The following is an 18,626-nucleotide window of genomic DNA, read 5'->3' on the forward strand; positions in this document are numbered from 1 at the left end:
AAATGTGTGTTCATATTTGAAAATATCAACTAAAAATCTAGGAAGCCTTTGTACACCCACCTTTGCTATTCCTCTTTCAGCTGCTCTGAGGCCCTTTCATAAAGTACTCTTTTTTACTTACAAGAAAAGCATGTATTGTTGCTGTGTTTGTGCTCTGGTATTTTTGCTTTGCCTCAGAGAGAATAGCTGCTTTTTTGCTAACCCTTCAGTTCAGTGTCTGATCCTACTGTTTTCTTCCTTTTTCATCTCTGGTCTTAGATGAGCAAAATCCTCAGAAATGTATTTCACAATAATTGCAAAGACAGTGTGAAAAACCACAGCAGCATTAGTTCTGGTGGTGATGGTGAGTTATGAGAAATCCTGTGTGCAAGGAAGAAAACAAAGAGTTTGGTTTTCAGAAGCAGAAAAACAAGTGCTAAGTTGGCCTGAGCAGTTCAGAGGTGGAAGGATATTCTGATTTTGCTCAAAGTAACAGTAGCATTGATGCTTTGCTTTTTGCTTTGTATTCTTCTTTTTTTTTCTCTCTATATATTGAATATATAAAAAATTTAGAGCAACATATGAATTTCTCATTTTTTCTGTTTTATTGTAGGGAATATTACTTATTGGTTCAAATGTAGTGATTTCTTTCCAGATGCAAGATGTTTTGCAGTTTGAATAGGAATAGCTTTCATGGGAACAGGACAGATGCCTGGCTAAATATTCCAGGCAGTTCTTTTAGAATGACATGGTAGTTGTGATACAGTTCACAATTACATGAGCACTGAAGTTCTTTGCACTCAGTATTTGTGCAAGTAGGTCTCCTTGATGTTTTTTTTTAGTGATGCACTATTGCTATTTAGAAGACTACTTACTTTCATGCGAAATATTGTGCAAAGTGCTCCACATTACTTTTGGCTGATATTTATTTAACAACAACTAGTGCAGGAACTCAGATCCAAATTCCTCCGAATTTCATAAATATTCCAGTCCTGTTTGTAATGTGTACCTTTTTTATTCGTCTCTAGAAAATACCAAAGGCGTTATTTATGATGGCTTTTTAAGCAATTACCACAGCCTTATTCTGAGGAAGTTGCCCCACAGGAAGTTTCCACATGTAACATAGGGTTCCTGTACAGCCCAAACAGACTTGCAAATTGGTGTTATGCACATGATAACTGTGCAGTGGTACAGAAGATAATCTGGAATAGTTCAGTCACCATCTCTCACTGGTTTTTAATTAATTACCTGCGTTTAGATACCAAACACAGAAAATTATTATCCTTCTGAACTGCCTTTTGCAATTACTATTTGTCAACTCTAATCTCAATATAAGATGTAAAACAGCTCTCTGAAAACTGTTAAAGAAACACAACTGTCTTAGAAAATTAGATAAACCTAGTGAGGGTTAAACTTAACTTTTTCTTCCTGTAAGTGTCATAAGCCTGACCTAGAATTCTTTAATAGATACAGTGCAGAGCAGAACTGAAAGTATTTTTAATTTCACTGCTTTGTATATTTACACAGGGATTACAACAAACTTCTACACTTTATCTACATTTTAATAGGTCAGTGCGAACATATGAAGTGTATTAAGGTGGACTGACTGACTTATTAAACTGACGTGAATTCGCCCAAAGCCCCCAGCAGTTGTGTGCAGCAGGGGCTGGGCAGACATGCAGGATTGAGGTCATGCATCCAGTCAGTTTGTAAGATGATCCCTCTGTACTGAGCCATCAGCCATCCTTAGCATAGGGGCGCACTCACACACGCATTCCTGTCAAGTCATCTTGTGAAAGGCTGCTTGCTTCCAGCTTGGCTTGAAAGTGCAACCTTAATAAAACTCACTGAAGCCTGAGAGAAAATAGCAGTTCTGCAGCAGATAGTGTAGGGGAAAGAGACTGGGATATGCATATGCAGCTGACTAAAGCAGGCTACATGCTGGACTGTAACAGAGAGGAAACAATAAATCTTAGCTACTATGCAATAAATATTCCCAATTTTAACTAAGGAAGCTATCCTCACAGTGAAATTCTAAAAAAAAAAAAACCAAAACAGCCAGTTTATCCAAGCTTGATTCTTAAAGTGTGCTGCTCTGCTCCTTCTTTAAAGACTTTGAGGGAAATTAAGAACAAATTTAAAGAAAGAGGAAGAAAAAGTTTTTCTTAAAGCAGGAAAGGAAAGTAATAATAACATGTCAGTTTTCTTTTCCTTTGCTTTCCTGGCAGTGATTCTTGCTCTTGTAGGCTGTACTAACCAGCGTCGGGGTCCAGAAGGCAGTGGGAGAAGATTTAACCGGGTTCAGCACGGGCAGTGCACCTACACTTTCATTCTGCCAGAACAGGACGGGAACTGTCGTGAAAGCACAACAGACCAGTACAACACAAATGCTCTTCAGAGAGATGCTCCTCACGTGGAACAGGATTTCTCTTCCCAGAAACTGCAACATCTGGAACATGTGATGGAAAATTACACTCAGTGGCTGCAAAAAGTAAGTGCTGCTTTTTTTTGTTTCTCACTAAATGATTTCTTTGGGGGATGTTTATGCTGTTTAAAGTTTTCATTAGTTTCTAGGAGAACAGAGCTAATAAGGATTGATAGAGTTCTTGGCTGTGTAGGAGAAAAATGTTTTAGCCAGAGTGCACCCTTCCTAGTGACATTGCTTTTGGGAGCTGAATTTTCTTCACTTTACTGAAAGATGTGACTTCTTAAGGCTTTTTTTCAAGAAAATATGCATGCATGTGAGTTGGAGGACAGAAAAATCCTCCAGGGACTCTACGGACAGAACTTACTAAGTTCTGATAAGCTCTACTTATAGTTCACAGATTCAGCTCAGATGTCATGCAGGATACCTGCTACTGTGACAGCAAAAGGGAGCATTTAAAAAAATCATCATTTAAGGGCACTGGGTTAAGAATATCATTGTTCCTCCATAAACAGATCCTGTAATACTATTCTACCCAGCTGATTGCTGGAAAGAAACAGGAAAATATATAGGCATTCACCCTTCTAAAACTTCTCAGTAAACATTTTTAACTATGTTGAATACACTGGTCTTGACAGCCTGCTTCAAATTGTGTTTATATATGTGTATTCTTTCCTAGAAAGGGGAAAATGGGTTTCAAGGTGTTGCAGTAACTTAATAGAAGTAATTATTTTTATAAGTTTGGGTCTGAAAGGCTTAAATATGTGAATAATTTCACTCATATGAACAGTCCCAGTCAGCATGATTACTCACATGTGTAAAATTATGTCTTACACAGATATTATCCATACCTTGCTAAGGAAAATGCTTTGGGGTAGCTGACCAGTTAAAATAAATAAACAGTCTGTGTACAGCTATTTGTGATATTCCCATTCACATGCTGCCATTTTAGCCTGGCAAAACTTAGAAAATTACACAATTGAGTGATGCAGCTAGTCATATAATCTGGTACAAGAAAACTTCTGTATGTACCCACTCGAGAGATACAGGATTTAACTCCAACACAAGTTCTTACTTACAATGAACATGAATAAAATTCGAATGACTCTACTAGCTGGGCTGAAACTTCATATTAGCGCAGTTGCTGATAACCTATCTCATTTACAAGTTTTGTTTCATCCAGACAGTACATAAGACATAAACATGTTATAAAAGCACATACAGGTCCCCCACCCCCCTAACTCTACTAGAATTTTTAGGGAGGATTTCCTAAGTTTTTGGTAAATTATGTTTGTTCCCTTGCATATCTGGCCATAGCAAGAGAGAAAAGATTCTGTGCAGAAAATATAACCAAGCATTTAATTTTCAGACTACTTCCCTCATTTTTTAATGTCTTGATCTGCCTTGGGGAATATAGGGCTGGAAATAAGCGGATGTTTTATGTAGAGGAAAATAAATTATTTAACTGTGCCTTGGCAGGCTGAGACAAGCACTAAAAAGAGGAAAGTTGTTTTCTGTTTTTATTCACATATGATTTTACTTGAGGAAATTGCCTGCTGAATCATGCTTCTAAGACTCAACTTATTCTGTGTTTGTCCACTAGAGACTGAACTAAGATCACTGTTTCACAGTGATCATGAGGAAATATGAGTCTCTGGAGTGTGAATGTCTGAGGGTTAGTCCTCTCACACTTTGGAGGGAAGTGATTAAACAGGTAGGAAGCCCAGTGAAAGGGGTTTATATTAGGACTGTTTTCTTCTGCAATGATTGTAAAACTGGCTGAGGGCAGAACTGTTCCCCTCCTCCTTTCCCTCCCAGCCCCCAATGTCCTGCTCCCAGGGGTTAGCATAAAACTGGGATTATGCATGTATCCCCATGTGTCAGTTTTCCTTGGAATGAAAGGACCTGTTTCTCTGTGTGAAGGACCATGTCTCACTCTGAACAAATGAGGCTGATGCAGCTCCTTTATATCATCTCTGAATACTGAATTTGCTTTGTTGCTGTTGCCACTACAAAGCATCTCAGCCATAACTCATTTCCTTTCAAAACCTGCATAATGCTCAAGTGTAATGAATATATTACGTAGGTATCTCCCATCTCATTTTTATACTCTGCATTCATTTTTCCCCCTCAACTTTCTACACTTTTACAATGCACCTGCTGTGATTGAACTAAAGAATAATTAACAGTTGCAGGTCTTTTAGTGGAAGAGAATACTCATAATCAAAAAGAATGTTTAAGAATTTTAGAAATAGTCTCATTTACATAAGGGAGTTGTATTTCCTATTTCAGGTAATATATATAACTTCCAATAAAAATTTACATAGACAATGTTTGGCAAAGGGAATTATTTTCTGAGCACATTCAGCACAGGCAGTGCACCTACACTTTCATTCTGTAATGTTTGAAAAATACTTTCTGTGATATTTGAAAAATACTTACTGTGAAGTTTTGTAAGAATCGTGGCTTCCCTAAATTTTAATTTAAAATTGTTATTTAATATCCAAACTATCGGATTTTTAGAAGCAAAACAAGTATACTTTTCTGTTAAAAAAATTATTTTCTTAATGCACAATTGCTTCTTTGATGATCTACAAGCTTGATTGTGGATAAAAATGCCCTTGCTTGGGGAGCCAATTATAGGCAATTAAGGCCCAGCCTTGTCCATTATAATTTGCATATCTATAATCAGTGTAACTGGGGTTGGTTGAAAAACCAGGGACATGGCAAAATGCTCTGCACAGAAACTCTGCAGAAGAAGATGACTTGGTAAACATTTTTAGAGATTTTCCTAGAACTGTTTATTTTAATACCGGATAACTTTCCCCATTGTTTAAGCTTGGGTTTCATTTCTGCAATATGTTTATACTGATAGTTCAAAACAAACAGTTCATCACATTTTCTTTCTTGCAGTAACTGGCTGGCTCACGTGACACTCTTTGGTATTTAGTTGCAGTGTCTAAGGATTGCCAAAGAGGAGTTACATGAAATGTTATCATCATGTCTTGCTTAGGAAGTTGCTGTTGGCTTGCTGAACTTACAGTATTGATGGACTCAGTGTACATTCAGGATAGCTCTATAGATGAGTGTTTCATATACTTTTCCTGACATCTAAATGGCAGAAACAATTGTTATAACAGTAATGAGTGAGTTTTACATGATCCACTGCTTCTTTTCTTCTAGCTCATTATTTAAGCAGAGTACTATAAAAGCTTAAAAATATTGCTTAATGATAGTATACTATTAGAAGTTAACACATACAAGTATTACAAGAAGGTAGATAAACAAAAAAAAAAAAAGCAAAAAAAAGCAGCCATAACTCAGTTTCTTTCCCTTCAAACTTCTGTTATTCACCATCTACAACCAAGGAAGTATGAAATTATTATCTTTATTCAGTCATTAAAGAAACAAATTATGAGTAGTTTTTCTGGGATATCTGTAACCATTTGATAGTCTAAGGTTCATTCTCAGAATAAATCAACAAAATTATTTTTGTGGTCTTTGTTGACTTCCTTATTTTGCAACAGTAACAACACAAGTGCTCACCGAGGTTTTAAGCAGGTAAGAGATCTAGGTTTTGAGAGGGCCAGACATTATGTAGAAACACATGGCTTTTGGAAAGGCCAGTGTCTGATACTGTGTGCTGAGACTCCACTGTCCCTTTGTGCTGTCTTTACCATCAGGGCTTAACTGTTTTTTTCTGCAATAAAATATAATATGCTTATATGTGTGGAATGGCTGATTTTTGACTTGGATTTTATTTTTTTTGACTTGGACTTTGCTGAAGATGGGAAAATCCCTTGTCTGTCACTCTTGCTGTGAAGCAGAGAGGAAATACGACACAGCAAGCTGAGTGAAAATGTGACAGAAAATTTTTTCATATTAAGAAAGCAATTTTCATGGGTTGAACTATTACAAGAAATGTTAAAAATTCCATTTTATTTATAATTATCTTTCATTGGGCATTTTGCAATGTAACGTGACCTAAAAGTTCACATGATATTTGGATGTCAAATGCAACCAGGAGATTCATTATGAACTCCTGGAAACTCCCACAAACACAAGGTGGTCAATGGATTTGAAATCTGCTATTCTGCATGTATGAGCATTACTAACAGAGCTGTGTATTAATCTGGGTTCTCCCTTTTGCTTTGGAGTCAATGAATTCTCATATCCAAAGGAGAGCCTCATTCTAGTGATATTTGAAGTGCAGTTCCCACAAATGTTGTGAAACAAAGGGTGGAATACAAATTAGTGGGATTTCTTAGTGTACTTCTCAATGAGCAAGTATATCTGTAAAAAATCCAAATTTAAGGAGTAAAAATAACTTGATGGAAATAAACTTGCTCCAAGAAAATTAATGTTTGAGTGTAAATCCAAAATTGCTTATATTCCCCCAAAAATCTATTGGCCAAGAACATGCCTGCTTTTCAAAACTCTGTTAGTCAAATTGCTCAAGTCCTTGGAATATTCTGATATACTCACAAGAAAGAGGCAATACTTCAAATGTGGAAATGCCTGAAAACTTTACATTCTTGGAGAATAATTTATTTGGCAATTAAGCTTTTTTTTTTGGAAGCAGAAGAATCAGGGAATTAGACTCAAGGACATTTTCACATGTTGCCACATTTGGTAGCAAATTACTTAAAAAAATATTTCCCATGCTTGGAGGGAAGGCTTTATCATAATGTTCAGTAGGAACTGAATGTGTTTATTTACAGTGATGACGGCCATAATTAGGAAATTTCTGGTAACAATAAAATATTACATTTATTAGTCATCAGAATTGTCCAACCGAGATGCCCAGTGGGAGATCTCATTTGGAGCACTGAGAGCTTTTCTAGATGAAACTGATATACAGCAAATGCTACGTAATTTTCAGAGTGCTGAGAACTCATTGTTCCCATTCAACCAAGCAAACTACTCCTACAGTGCTGTGTGTCCTGGGGAGAAAAAAAACACCACTGGGGGAAAAGTAATGAGGTTGGGTATGTCAGGTCTGCATCATCCCACCCAAACTTAGATTTATAGAATCATAGGATCATTAAGGTTGAAAAAGACTTCCAAGATCAAGTTCAACCTCTGAACCAAACATCACCATGTCAACTAAATCATTGCACTAAGTGCTACATCCAGTCATTTCTTGAACACCTTCCTGGATAGTGACTCCACTAGCTCCCTGGGCAGCCTGTTCCCATGCTTAACCACCCTTTCAATTAAGAACTTTTTTCCTGACATCAACCTGAACCTCCCCTGGCACAGCTTGAGGCCATTTCCTCATGTTCTGTCACTTGCTGCTCAGGAGAAGAGACCAACCCCACCTCACTACAACCTCCTTTCACATAATTGTAGAGAATGATAAAGTCCCTTTTTAGCCTCCTTTTCTTCAGGCTAAACAACCTCAGCTCCTTCAGCTGCTTCTCATGCAACTTACCTTTAAACACTTTTTTAAACTGATCTTTAAACCAGCTTTGTTGCCCTTCTCTGGACCTGCTCCAGAGACTCACTGTTTTTCTTGAATTGAGTGACCTGAAACTGGACACAGCATTCAAGGAGTGCTTTCACTAGTGCCCAGTACAGGACAATCACTTTACTAATTCTGCTTGCCACCCTATTACTGATCCAGGCCAGGATGCCATTGGCATCTTCTTGGCCACCTGGACATGCCCTGGCTCACATTCAGCAGCTGTCAACCAGCACCCCCAGGTCCTTTTCCACTGGGCAGCTTTCCAGGCACTGTTCCCACTGAAGGGGGTTGTTGTGACCCAAGGGCAGGACCCAGAAATTTGCCTTGTTTAACCTTCTTCAGTTGGCCTTGGTCCACAGATTCGGCCTGTCCAGATCCCTCTGCAGAAACTTCCTACCCTCCAGCAGATCGACACTCTCACTCCACTTAGTGCAGTCTGTGAACTTGCTGAGGAAGCACTCGATCCCCTCATCCAGTTAATTAAAAAAGTTGCTAAATAGAGCTGGCCCCAATACTGAACCTTGGAGACTGCATGAGTGACTGGCCACTAGCTGGAAATAGAATTCACTATCACACTCTGGGCCCAGTCTTAGAGCCAGTTTTTAACTCAGAGTGCACCTGTCCAAGTCACTGGCTGCCAGCTTCTTCAGGAGAATGCCAGTTACCCATATTGTTTTTTCTTTGCTGTGGGGAATCTCTTAGTGCTGTGTCAAGAGACAGTAGCAAGCCCAGAGGAAGACTCAGGCATCTGAACAGTTCTGTGGAAGTCCCTGTTTCTCTTCACTGACCCCAGGAAAATCCTGAGCAGCTTGCTTACTGATTTAAACACCCCAGTTTAGTGTGATGGATTTAAGCTTTACTTCTGTCCAGGCCTGCAGTATGGACTTCACTTGTGACTGCTAGGAAATTGTAAACTCATCAAGCTGCTGCTCCAACCTGTATCTATCTGTACATGACCAGTGAGGAATACCTCGTTATTCAGTGCTAATGTTTATTTTTGTCAATTAACAAAATTAAATGTTTATTAATAAAAATTAATTTTGTTAATTTGCCAAAATTAACAAAAATTTTGGATAAACTTATGTTTATCAAAACTGCAGTCGTTTGCATGACCTGTTGCAAGCGAAATCTGAAAGGTGAAGATACTTAACGGTCTACTTTTATTCATGTCAATTTACAGTTTAGCTTAGTTCAGTCTTATTGCCTGTATTTACAACAATTGCAGACAAGGAAGAGCTAGTAAATGAGGACCTTCTAGAACCAGCATAATGGTTTAAGTTTGCTGTGAACTCATCTTTAACACCAGCAGCCCAAGTGTCTTGAATAAACAGCCCTGATGTAAAAGCCTTCCCAGTAGCATAAGAATTTCCTCTCTTGTTAAGGGGTTGAAGTTTGATCAGGAAAAGGAAATTGAAATAGTTTCATATTTCTTAGAAAAAAACTTTTTTTTATGAAACAAGCTGTACTTAACACAAGATTATTTTTCTGCAACCACATGTGCATATTTTAGACAGTGTTATGAAACACCAGGGTGGTGAATATTCACTTGGAAGGATAACTTAGAAGTGCCATAAATTGTTACACATTTGCACTGCATTCTCATTAATATTTCTGCACAAAGATCAAGATTCACTCTTCATTGTCTTAGGAATCAGGTTAATCTAAGACAGTGTAAGTCTCTACTCAACTGGGATAAGAATTCTAATCAGGGACTTGCACCAGTTTAATTATCCCTGTTTAAAACTGATACAAATCAAACTAGCATAACTTTCCTGTCTAAACAAGACCTAACAGTGAATTACGCTCAGGACTGAACATGTATATGATGCAGATGGTCAATGCAAGACAGGTACAGGGTCAGCTAGAAAGATGCTCAAGTTACACTATATAAATGATTTGCTTTCCAATTTAAATGGAACAAACCCACCAAAAATTGTTTAAGATAATGCAGTAATTGCTTAGAGGAAGTCATATAGAAGATCTGTATTCAAGGCCATGGAGCTACCTTGAAGGAAATTTCTTAAACTTTCTTGACTAGCTTCTAGGAGGAGAAATGAAAAAAAATAAGAAAAAGAAATAATAAGAAAAAGGGTAAGAGTAAGAGAACTATGCTAGTTTTGTGGTGGAATAGGTGTGTCTTTAGGAGAGGTAATTTAAAGGTCTGTTATATGATAGTATGCGATGAATCATATGATCTGTGTTACTAATCTTTTCTTAAAGGAGAGAGAAATAGGCTGAAAGTCCATGTAAAATGTTGGAAAATCTGTGTAGAAGATCTGTAAGTAAAAAGTGGATGATGAAAAGCTCTCTAAGAAGTCTGTAAAATTTCTTTCCCTTCAACAACTGAGTCTGGAGCATGAGTGTCTGCACACATATATGCATTTTGGTCTTTGGAGTGTTTGGTTTTAAGATACTTGGAAATCTTTTTTTAAATGTTGTGTCTTAAATCCATTTTCATGTTTTATACCAATGTACATGCTATCAATCTGTTGTTCTCAAAATGACCTGTTGGCTTAAAAAAAAAAAACAACTTGGTAGCAAGATAAAATCTTGTTTGTTGTACATGCATTAATTCTCTGTGAACAATTTTCCAGCTGCATTGCTGAAAAAACATTTTACAAAAGCACATTTACTTTTGTTCCTTCCAGAATGTATATGAAGCAGGAATTTTCATGTATCCTGGAAGAAGTATTGGACTTTTGTTCTCCCCATCCCAGGCACATTTCTGTCCTTACATGTGCCTGTGTTGCAAGACAAACCTGATTGTGCTCCGTGCATGCATGACATCTGCTTCTTTAATAGAAACATGGCAGAGGTGTATAGCTATAATTTTTCATCACTTCTTCTGGGGATTTTTATTTTTAAATTCTTGCCATTTGTCTGTCATGTTGTCTCTAGTTGTCTTGTTGCAGACAGAGGTACCAGGCATTCCTTCTGACGCAGGAGTGTATGGAAACAACAAAAATTAACTTGATCCAGTTAGCTGAATTTTCTTCTGATTCTGTTCTGCCTGAGAATTTGGGTACTGGTATTCTTTCTTCTCCTCTTATACCAAGGAGGCTTGAGAGATCACAGTAGAGATAAGATAAACTCTGGGCGTTCCTCCCAGGATGAAATTAGGCAAGACTAAAGAACTATGGGAGAAAATTTGGAGTATGAGCAGACAACCTTAGAAGGTAATTTGTCTGGTTTTGACAGCATGGCTTCTTTCACACTAGAACACAGATGATCATATTGGTGCTAATCAGTTTTGAATCTAAAAATGATTTCTACTGCAGGCTGATGCGCCATTTATAGACTGATCCTTCCTTCTTTCACATCTGAACTTCCCTTAAAGGCTTTCTATATGCAAGACATTTTTTTTTTTTAAAGATTTAAGTTACAAAATTTAAGTCTTAGGGATAATACTGTTAGCAGTCAGTCTTTTAGCTTCCCGTTCTGTGATACACCAACCTAAAACTGCAGATGTAACTTGCAAGGTTTCAGAGAAAAGCACTGAGTTTGAGGCAGGTGAGTGGTCCTGCCCACTATTTTAAATGTTACAGCAAACTTTGAGTCATTACCAAAGGCCATTAATTCTTTAAAGGGGGATTCTTATGTCCTGATTGTAGGTGAAAAAAAAAAAATCAGATTCTTGATATGTACATTCAATATTTTGACATGTATTTTAATATTTCACCTTTCTACACTCCAAATGCACAGAACATATTTTAAATACCTGCAAAAATCAAAGGAGAAGTCCTAGTACAATCTCTAGAGATGCATTTTCATTTATCTTCAAGATTGCTGTGGACTTGCCTGCCCTCTGGATCATATTATTTATGAATGTTTTAAAGTTGTCAGCCTATGTTTATAAAAGCGTTTTTTTCTTTTGGAATCTCTTGCTGGCAAGTATGGTGTTGCACAGTGCAGATTTAGGAAAAAATAACTTATTTGTTGTTAACTGATATATATTTTTGTTTTCTTTTTCTAGGCAATGTATTGAATGAATATTTGAATTTGTATTACAACACCCATGGTTCTGTTTAACAGTGCTGATTTTCACTTTCATATATTCAGCTTTGAGTTGCTTTAGCAGTATTTATTTTCTGGGAATTTTAGTTCTCATGCAGAAGTATTTTGAAGGAAAGAAAACTGTATTAAATAATTTCTTTAAAACTCTGCCATCAGTTCAGTGTGTGGGTAACAGTGAGGGTGAATCATAGAGTCAGTTACACGTCTTTCTCTTCTCACTTATGAGTCATGCATTTGTGTCTCAGGAAGGAAGGATCTTCAAATAATTATGTCACTACCACTGTCAGAGTACTATTCCTAAAAAATGTGGTTTTTTTTTAAATTGAAAATCTTGTGCAGAAATTACTCATTATTTCTGAAATCTCAGAGAAATGCTTCATATAAAATCTGTTTCCTTGAAGTCTCCTGCAACACCAAAGAACTCAAAGACTGCTGCAGCCTTTCAAAAATTGGGCATTCATATGCAGATAAAAGTAACAGAAATGAGGATTTAGATCTCTGCCTTTATCATTTAAGTATCAAGTATATTTATTTGTATCATAGTTAAATATTTACCCTTCCCAGTCTTAACTCATCAGGAAATTCCAGTAGCATTCTAGGCCACATCAGCAAATCAACAGAGTAATGGGAAACCCCCAAACCATGAAGCCTTTGGTGCTGTGCCTGGAATTTTGAGGATCTGCTTAGAAGGAACATTGCTCAAAGACATGATCTAATCTCTTCCTGAATGAACTATTCCCCTTTGTTCCTTGGCTAAAACTTCAAAATTCACTCTATGTGTGACTTACCACAGTAGAGATAAATGGTCAAGGGCCACCTATCTTTCCTGCTTCACTTCTGTCAATGGGAAAGGCCATCAATGCTCTGCTAGAAGGTTTTTCTGTGTTGCTATTTTTGTGTGGAGGAGATATGGACTGCAAAATTCTTTATCACTTTAGCCTGTGAAATACAGAGGCGATGATTAAGGTTGTTTGTCTTCACATTTTTCTTGAATGATCCAATTGGATCTCTCGGCTTTTCTAGGAATTGTGGCTGATGCAATAAATATTCTTTTGTATACTCCTCTGACATCGTTGACCTCCATGACATCCCACAGCTTAACCATTAGAGCCTCTGCCTTTGTGTCAATTGTTAAAAGAACTGTTTTTACCTGTTACAATACCAAAGTTTTATGCAGGGAAGCATAAACAAGACAACTGTATTTGCAGAGGCACACAAGGGAAGAGTCGTTTGCCATGTACCATAAGATTATTGTTAAAAGTAAAAGATGATTACAGCAGAATTAATTCAATAATAATTGGAAACAAAATGTCTTGGTGTTGATGACTCAGTTTCTAACTGTGGACCATCAGTCTAGGGAGGGTCAGCTCAGGCAAAGTGTAAGGGACCCAGAGAGATATAGAAAAGGCTAAATATAAGGTGGGAGGTGAGGGTGGTGCTTCGGAGCAAGAAGTCTGTCCATTTGAGGTTGATAGAAGATTTGATTAAAAATTCCTAGGAGGGTAAATGATACAATCCACAAATTTGTGACTGCCAAGGTACCAACCTATCACTAAAGTACACACAACCAGGTACCTTGTCCTGATGTGACAGAAAAGACTGAGAAATTTCTTTGGTATTCAGCACTGTGTTCAGTAAAATGTCCTGAAACAATGCAGATGTAAACTATTTACAGGTGTGTGGCCCTACAAATGTCATAATACTGTGTATTTCAGCAGTAGTAAAGCTTGCTGAAGGAAAACTCATCATAATCAAATTAAGATTTCCATTTTTTAAATAACAAGAAAATTCTTTTTCGAAACTTAAGAATATAAAAGCAAGTAAGAGAAGATGCTCAGCATCATGTTTTAATGAGGAAACCAGAAATTCTCCAAATTTTGCTAGTTATCCAGGTATATCTAAAATGCATCCCAGGCTGAAATGCTGAATGGAACTCAAATGCCATGTGGGCCATTACAGGTTGTAGCTAATGTGTCACTTTGTCACCAGGAATGCCCTCAGCTATCAGTTATGAACTCATAAGCAGTGTTTGTGGTTGCTGCTTATACCATTAAGGGAAGAAACAATTTAATTGCATCCAGCAAGCACCCTGGACAGTTTATGATGATGAGCTAGAGGTCAGGAATATTGGAAAGGCATTTGCCCAAATTTGCCAACTTTAAATTTTGCAGGATCTAAGAACTTGACCTCAAATGCTTCAAGGGTCCTCAAATGTGGACTATGAATGAGGCATATGAATATATGCCTCAAATATTCATGAGGCAAGCTTTAACCCAGTAAAATAAATTGTTTTAATTTCACAATTGGAGTGTTAGGACAAGGACATAGCTACTTTTCACGGACTTCAGCTGGAGGTAGAACTGAGTTGGAATTCCTCTGTTGCACTGAACAAGCACATGTATATTTTATTCTTTTGGATAAGTGGGTGAGAATGAGAAGTCCAGAGACTTTTATAGAGAACACTGACACAAAGTTCAATAAAAGGAGAATTATAATTCCTTGTACAGCTTACTTAAATAAACATCTATCATTAAATACCTTTTTTTTTTTTTTTTTTTTTTTGCTAATGCATGATAACCATTATGTCACATGCTGAACAAGCCACTATACAAACAGGAATAAATTTAGTATTTAACTGTTTATTCAGCATATTTATATATTGACTTTTAAAGTAAAATGGATGTACCAACAGTAAAAAATATTAATAAAATTAAATATGGACTGAAATAAAAGAACTTGTCAAGAATTCAGTTTTAAAGCTAGGATTAGGGATTGTATTTCTTTAGTGCTAAACCAGTAAGAGCATTTGTTGTGTGTTACCTTAATAGCTCCCACAAAAAAACTGCCTTACAAACCCTAGAAGTAAGAGGGAAAAAATGAAGAAGAAAAAAGTTTCCTTGAGCCAGGATTTAGAACTCCAACGCATCTTGGAAACATCTAGTAATTTGGCCACTCACCCCCTGGGGTATTTCCTGGAAGCAGAATTGAGCAAGACTGAAAATGTTTTTGTTGCACTGTTATGGGCATGAAGTTAAGACATGAATTCTTGATCCATAAAATATGTACCAAGTGTGACATCTTTTTTTATGTGAACTGTTAAAGACTACTTCAACATTTTTATTCATTATTTTTCTGACAAAATCATACAAAGCTCCTGAAATCATGATCAAAACTCTGGTTGTTCATCACTAGAATTAGTCCTGTTTGGTTTTGTCTTTGTTTTTATTTTTTCTCTGGGCTATAACTCACCATGATGGGACACTGAAAATGTGTTTTAGTGTATATTTCCCATTTTCATTATTCTTAAGTTTCAAGATGACAGCTGAGTGTTACTTCTATCAGCATGGTTTTGAATGCTGTCATGCTTTCACTTCCATAGTACAATCATTCAGAAAGTATACAAGAAAGCTGAAGCAAGACTATTTTTAGAATACTACTCATAATGGAATAGAGAGATATTATATTTTGAGACAACCTAAGTCAGAGTTGCTCAGTGTTTTTTCTATCACAATGGATATTAATTTTGGTTTTGCTTCTCTTAGGCTTGGCATTGCTATTATATTTTCTAGGTGTTGTTATCATAAGATCTTACCAAAAAAATTCAATTAGAAAAACTAGTAATTTTCTATGGGAACATAAACTCAAAGGAGGTTTTCAACACAGTCTGCAAACCCAAACTATTATCATTAAAGACTCTCCAGAGGATTAGAAACTGGGAAAAAGGTCTTGACTCTCACTTGGAGTGTGATGTTAATGTATCCATATGGAGCTTGGCCTGATGCTGCTCACAGTGAATCAGCAGGAAAAAACTAAGCTCAATTTCTCTTCCCAAAAGGGGTTTTCCCAACCTCAGGCCCACCCAACTTAACCTGACTCTATCCTTTCTCCTTTTCCTGTCACTTTCAGAAGTTCCAGGTTAACTTTTGGTACCAGCTATCTGGGTTCACAAACATCAAAAGGTTTCTGCCTTAACATAAGGGGATTTCTCTCTAGTGAGAGAGAGACAAACGCCAGTACTATCCAGGCAAATCTGTTTGGCAGAACAGGAAATTCCCAGATGGTCAGGAGGAATTTTAAAGGGTTGGAGTGGTATGTTGCAAAACACTAGCCTGGCACCCATGGAGACTGAAGTCTGTTATTTATAGAAAATCAGAGGCAAAAAAATGGATGACGTGCTTCCTCACAATATGCTCTACAATCATTGCATTGTGTCAACATGAATTTGTGGGGTACCACAGCGAGATATGAAATGATAGCATGGACTCTATCCCCGGCCAGTCCTTTCCTCCACACACCTAGAAAGATACCAACTAAATTTGTGAGCAGGGGCAGTTTTATAATAATCAATCAAACAAACAAACAAACACACACCTTTAGAAAGCTCTGGAACAACAACATAAGTTAGAAATAATGTAATCACTGGCATCAGTGGAACAATCCAATATCAAGCTGCTATAGCTTAAAGAAGAGGACTCAAGTCCAGCCTGTGAGAAGCAGACAAGCTCAGATATTTGTTCATTTGAGGATAGGATTTAGTGTACAGCTTTTAGTATGCATCCAGCCTACTCCAAGCACTCTCCAGGCCTGAAAGGGGGATCATGAGGTACATCTCATAAGAATAATTTTATAGAGATATTTTTAGTATTTCCTTTTTATTTCATGTCAAAAAGAACATAAAAACAACTTTTCTTACCTTTTTTTTTCACTATTCTTCCTTTCAGTCCTTTAAAATGCCAAAGAAGAATTGAGATACTTGTTGAGACAGAAGCACTCAAGCAGGCAGATTATCTTAATTTAAACCTAGTCTTGGATTCTATCTGGCATCTAATGGACATTTGAGTAATTTTTTGTGTTTCTTTTGCTGAAGCCAATCCGGAAGTGGCTTAGGGTGGATTGTTTTTTTTTTTTTTTCCAAAATATCTTAAAATAGAAAACTCTCCAAACTCCTAAAATAGAGACTCTCCAATCTTAGGTCTTGAGACCTCAGGTAACAACAGCCTCATGGTACAGAGCAACTGTAAACCAGAATGCTGTGGTTTTCAGCCAAGAGGCTATAATTCTTAGTTAAATAATGTAATCTCTCTCTTTTTTATCTATTTGTTTATAAACTAATCTTAATTTTCTTTTAAAAATTTTAATTTTTTTCAAGAACTGAAAGAAATGTCACTGGAAAACATTTTCCTGCTGATAAAATCCGCAGATTGATTTTTTTTCCTCTTTCACATGAGCTAAATTAGCCAGCTAAAAGTTATTTTTCTTAATTAAACTAAAACCCAGGGCATTGGAAGAAAAGTTACAAATAGTTCTCTTTGAACTCAGATGCCTCTAGTTCAGTGGGGACAGTTTGCATGATCTTTTCTACATCAACAACATTCCACATGCATATTCTTTCTATCTTCAAGGAAAAAAAGGAACAGCAGAAGCAACTGTTTCCAGATAAACAGGAGGACACCAAAACAGTGCATCCCTTTTCTTGCTAGAAAATACATCCATGTGCTGTGGCTGTACACAAATACTACATTTAGGCTTCTCCTTCATACACCAAGATAATACCAGAACCTGATTCTACTCTCACCCAAGTTAGCCCTAAGGCAATCACTTTGTAGAAGCCTGCTGATTTTATCAATTGAACACATGATAACAGTCCAGTGTTTTGTTTAGTGATGTACTGGAAATGCATATCTGGATGTTAGAGTCATAGAAACTTTGATGTTGGTAAGGATCTTAAAGACCATCTATTTCCAGCCCCACAGCCACAGTCAGGTGCATTTTCCACTAGACCAGTTTGCACAAAGCCCCACCCAACCTGGCCTTCAAAACTTCCAGGGATGGGGCAGCCACAATTCCCCTGGGCAGAGATGCCCTGAGAACCAGGAGTGCTTTTCTTCCCGAACTTGCTGGAGTCTCCATTTCTGATTTGGTAAGTTTTATGTCATCCCTCTGGCTTCTTATGAGAAAGATGTCTTTTAATTCCATATACCAGTCATCAAGCCCACATACACTTTAGTTTTGTGCTTCTACACTGCAGCATAGTGAGAAAAAAAAATCTTACTGTGAAGGTCACAAGATAAAATTTACAGAAATTGTAAGGGCTGCTTGAGTGTCCCTCCCCATAAATGACCTCTCTGCTTGAATTTTTAACCTGCTCATGTTTTAAGCTTGTACTGTCTTTGATAACAACTAAGAAGATTAATGTCTATGATTCCTTTATGAGGTGTTTTTTGAAAAATTGTTTATTAAAGCTATAGTTTCCAAACAAAATTTGACTGTTATTGCCATTGTTTGGGATACCATTTGTGCATGGAATAAAATTGTTTGCCTAGTTCTTAAATCCAGAAATTATTCTGTGGTATTATTGCATGGAAGCAAGTAATGCAGCTTTTCAGTATTTTTTTTAATTACAGAATGTAGATAAAAATCACTTGTCCTTCACAATTTATGACAGCTGAATATTATGCATTAAATGCAACATAGTGGAGAAGGAACACTTCTTTTTTTTTAGCAGAAATGAAATTTCATTGCAGTAAACATTCACAGGATTTTTAGCTTTAAACAACATTTACAAAATGAATAAAAAAAAAACTTGAGAAAAAAATATTGTAATGTTTACATTTCAGATGACTGGAAATGCTTTACTTAAATATTCTGATATAAATAAAGATTCTAGCTAGAAATATCAGCTGTAGTGATTTCAAAGGCAGAACTCAAGCAATTTCAGTGCCATCAAGAATGAATATCTAA

The 18,626-nt window shown here is 36.8% G+C and overlaps 1 protein-coding gene across 1 annotated transcript in view; it reads left to right on the forward strand.

Annotated features, from left to right (window-relative positions):
• Positions 1–1,911: 1,911 nt before the first annotated feature.
• The window catches only part of ANGPT1 (angiopoietin 1), a 151,904-nt gene continuing 135,189 nt past the window's right edge, over positions 1,912–18,626 (forward strand). Inside the window, exon 1 of the mRNA XM_064703566.1 lies at positions 1,912–2,470. Within this exon, the coding sequence (XP_064559636.1) occupies positions 2,174–2,470 (297 nt within the window). The 5' untranslated portion in view covers positions 1,912–2,173. The remainder of the gene's footprint in view (positions 2,471–18,626) is intronic.

Source organism: Zonotrichia leucophrys, chromosome 2 (genome assembly GCF_028769735.1).
Source record: "Zonotrichia leucophrys gambelii isolate GWCS_2022_RI chromosome 2, RI_Zleu_2.0, whole genome shotgun sequence".
NCBI lineage: Eukaryota > Metazoa > Chordata > Aves > Passeriformes > Passerellidae > Zonotrichia > Zonotrichia leucophrys.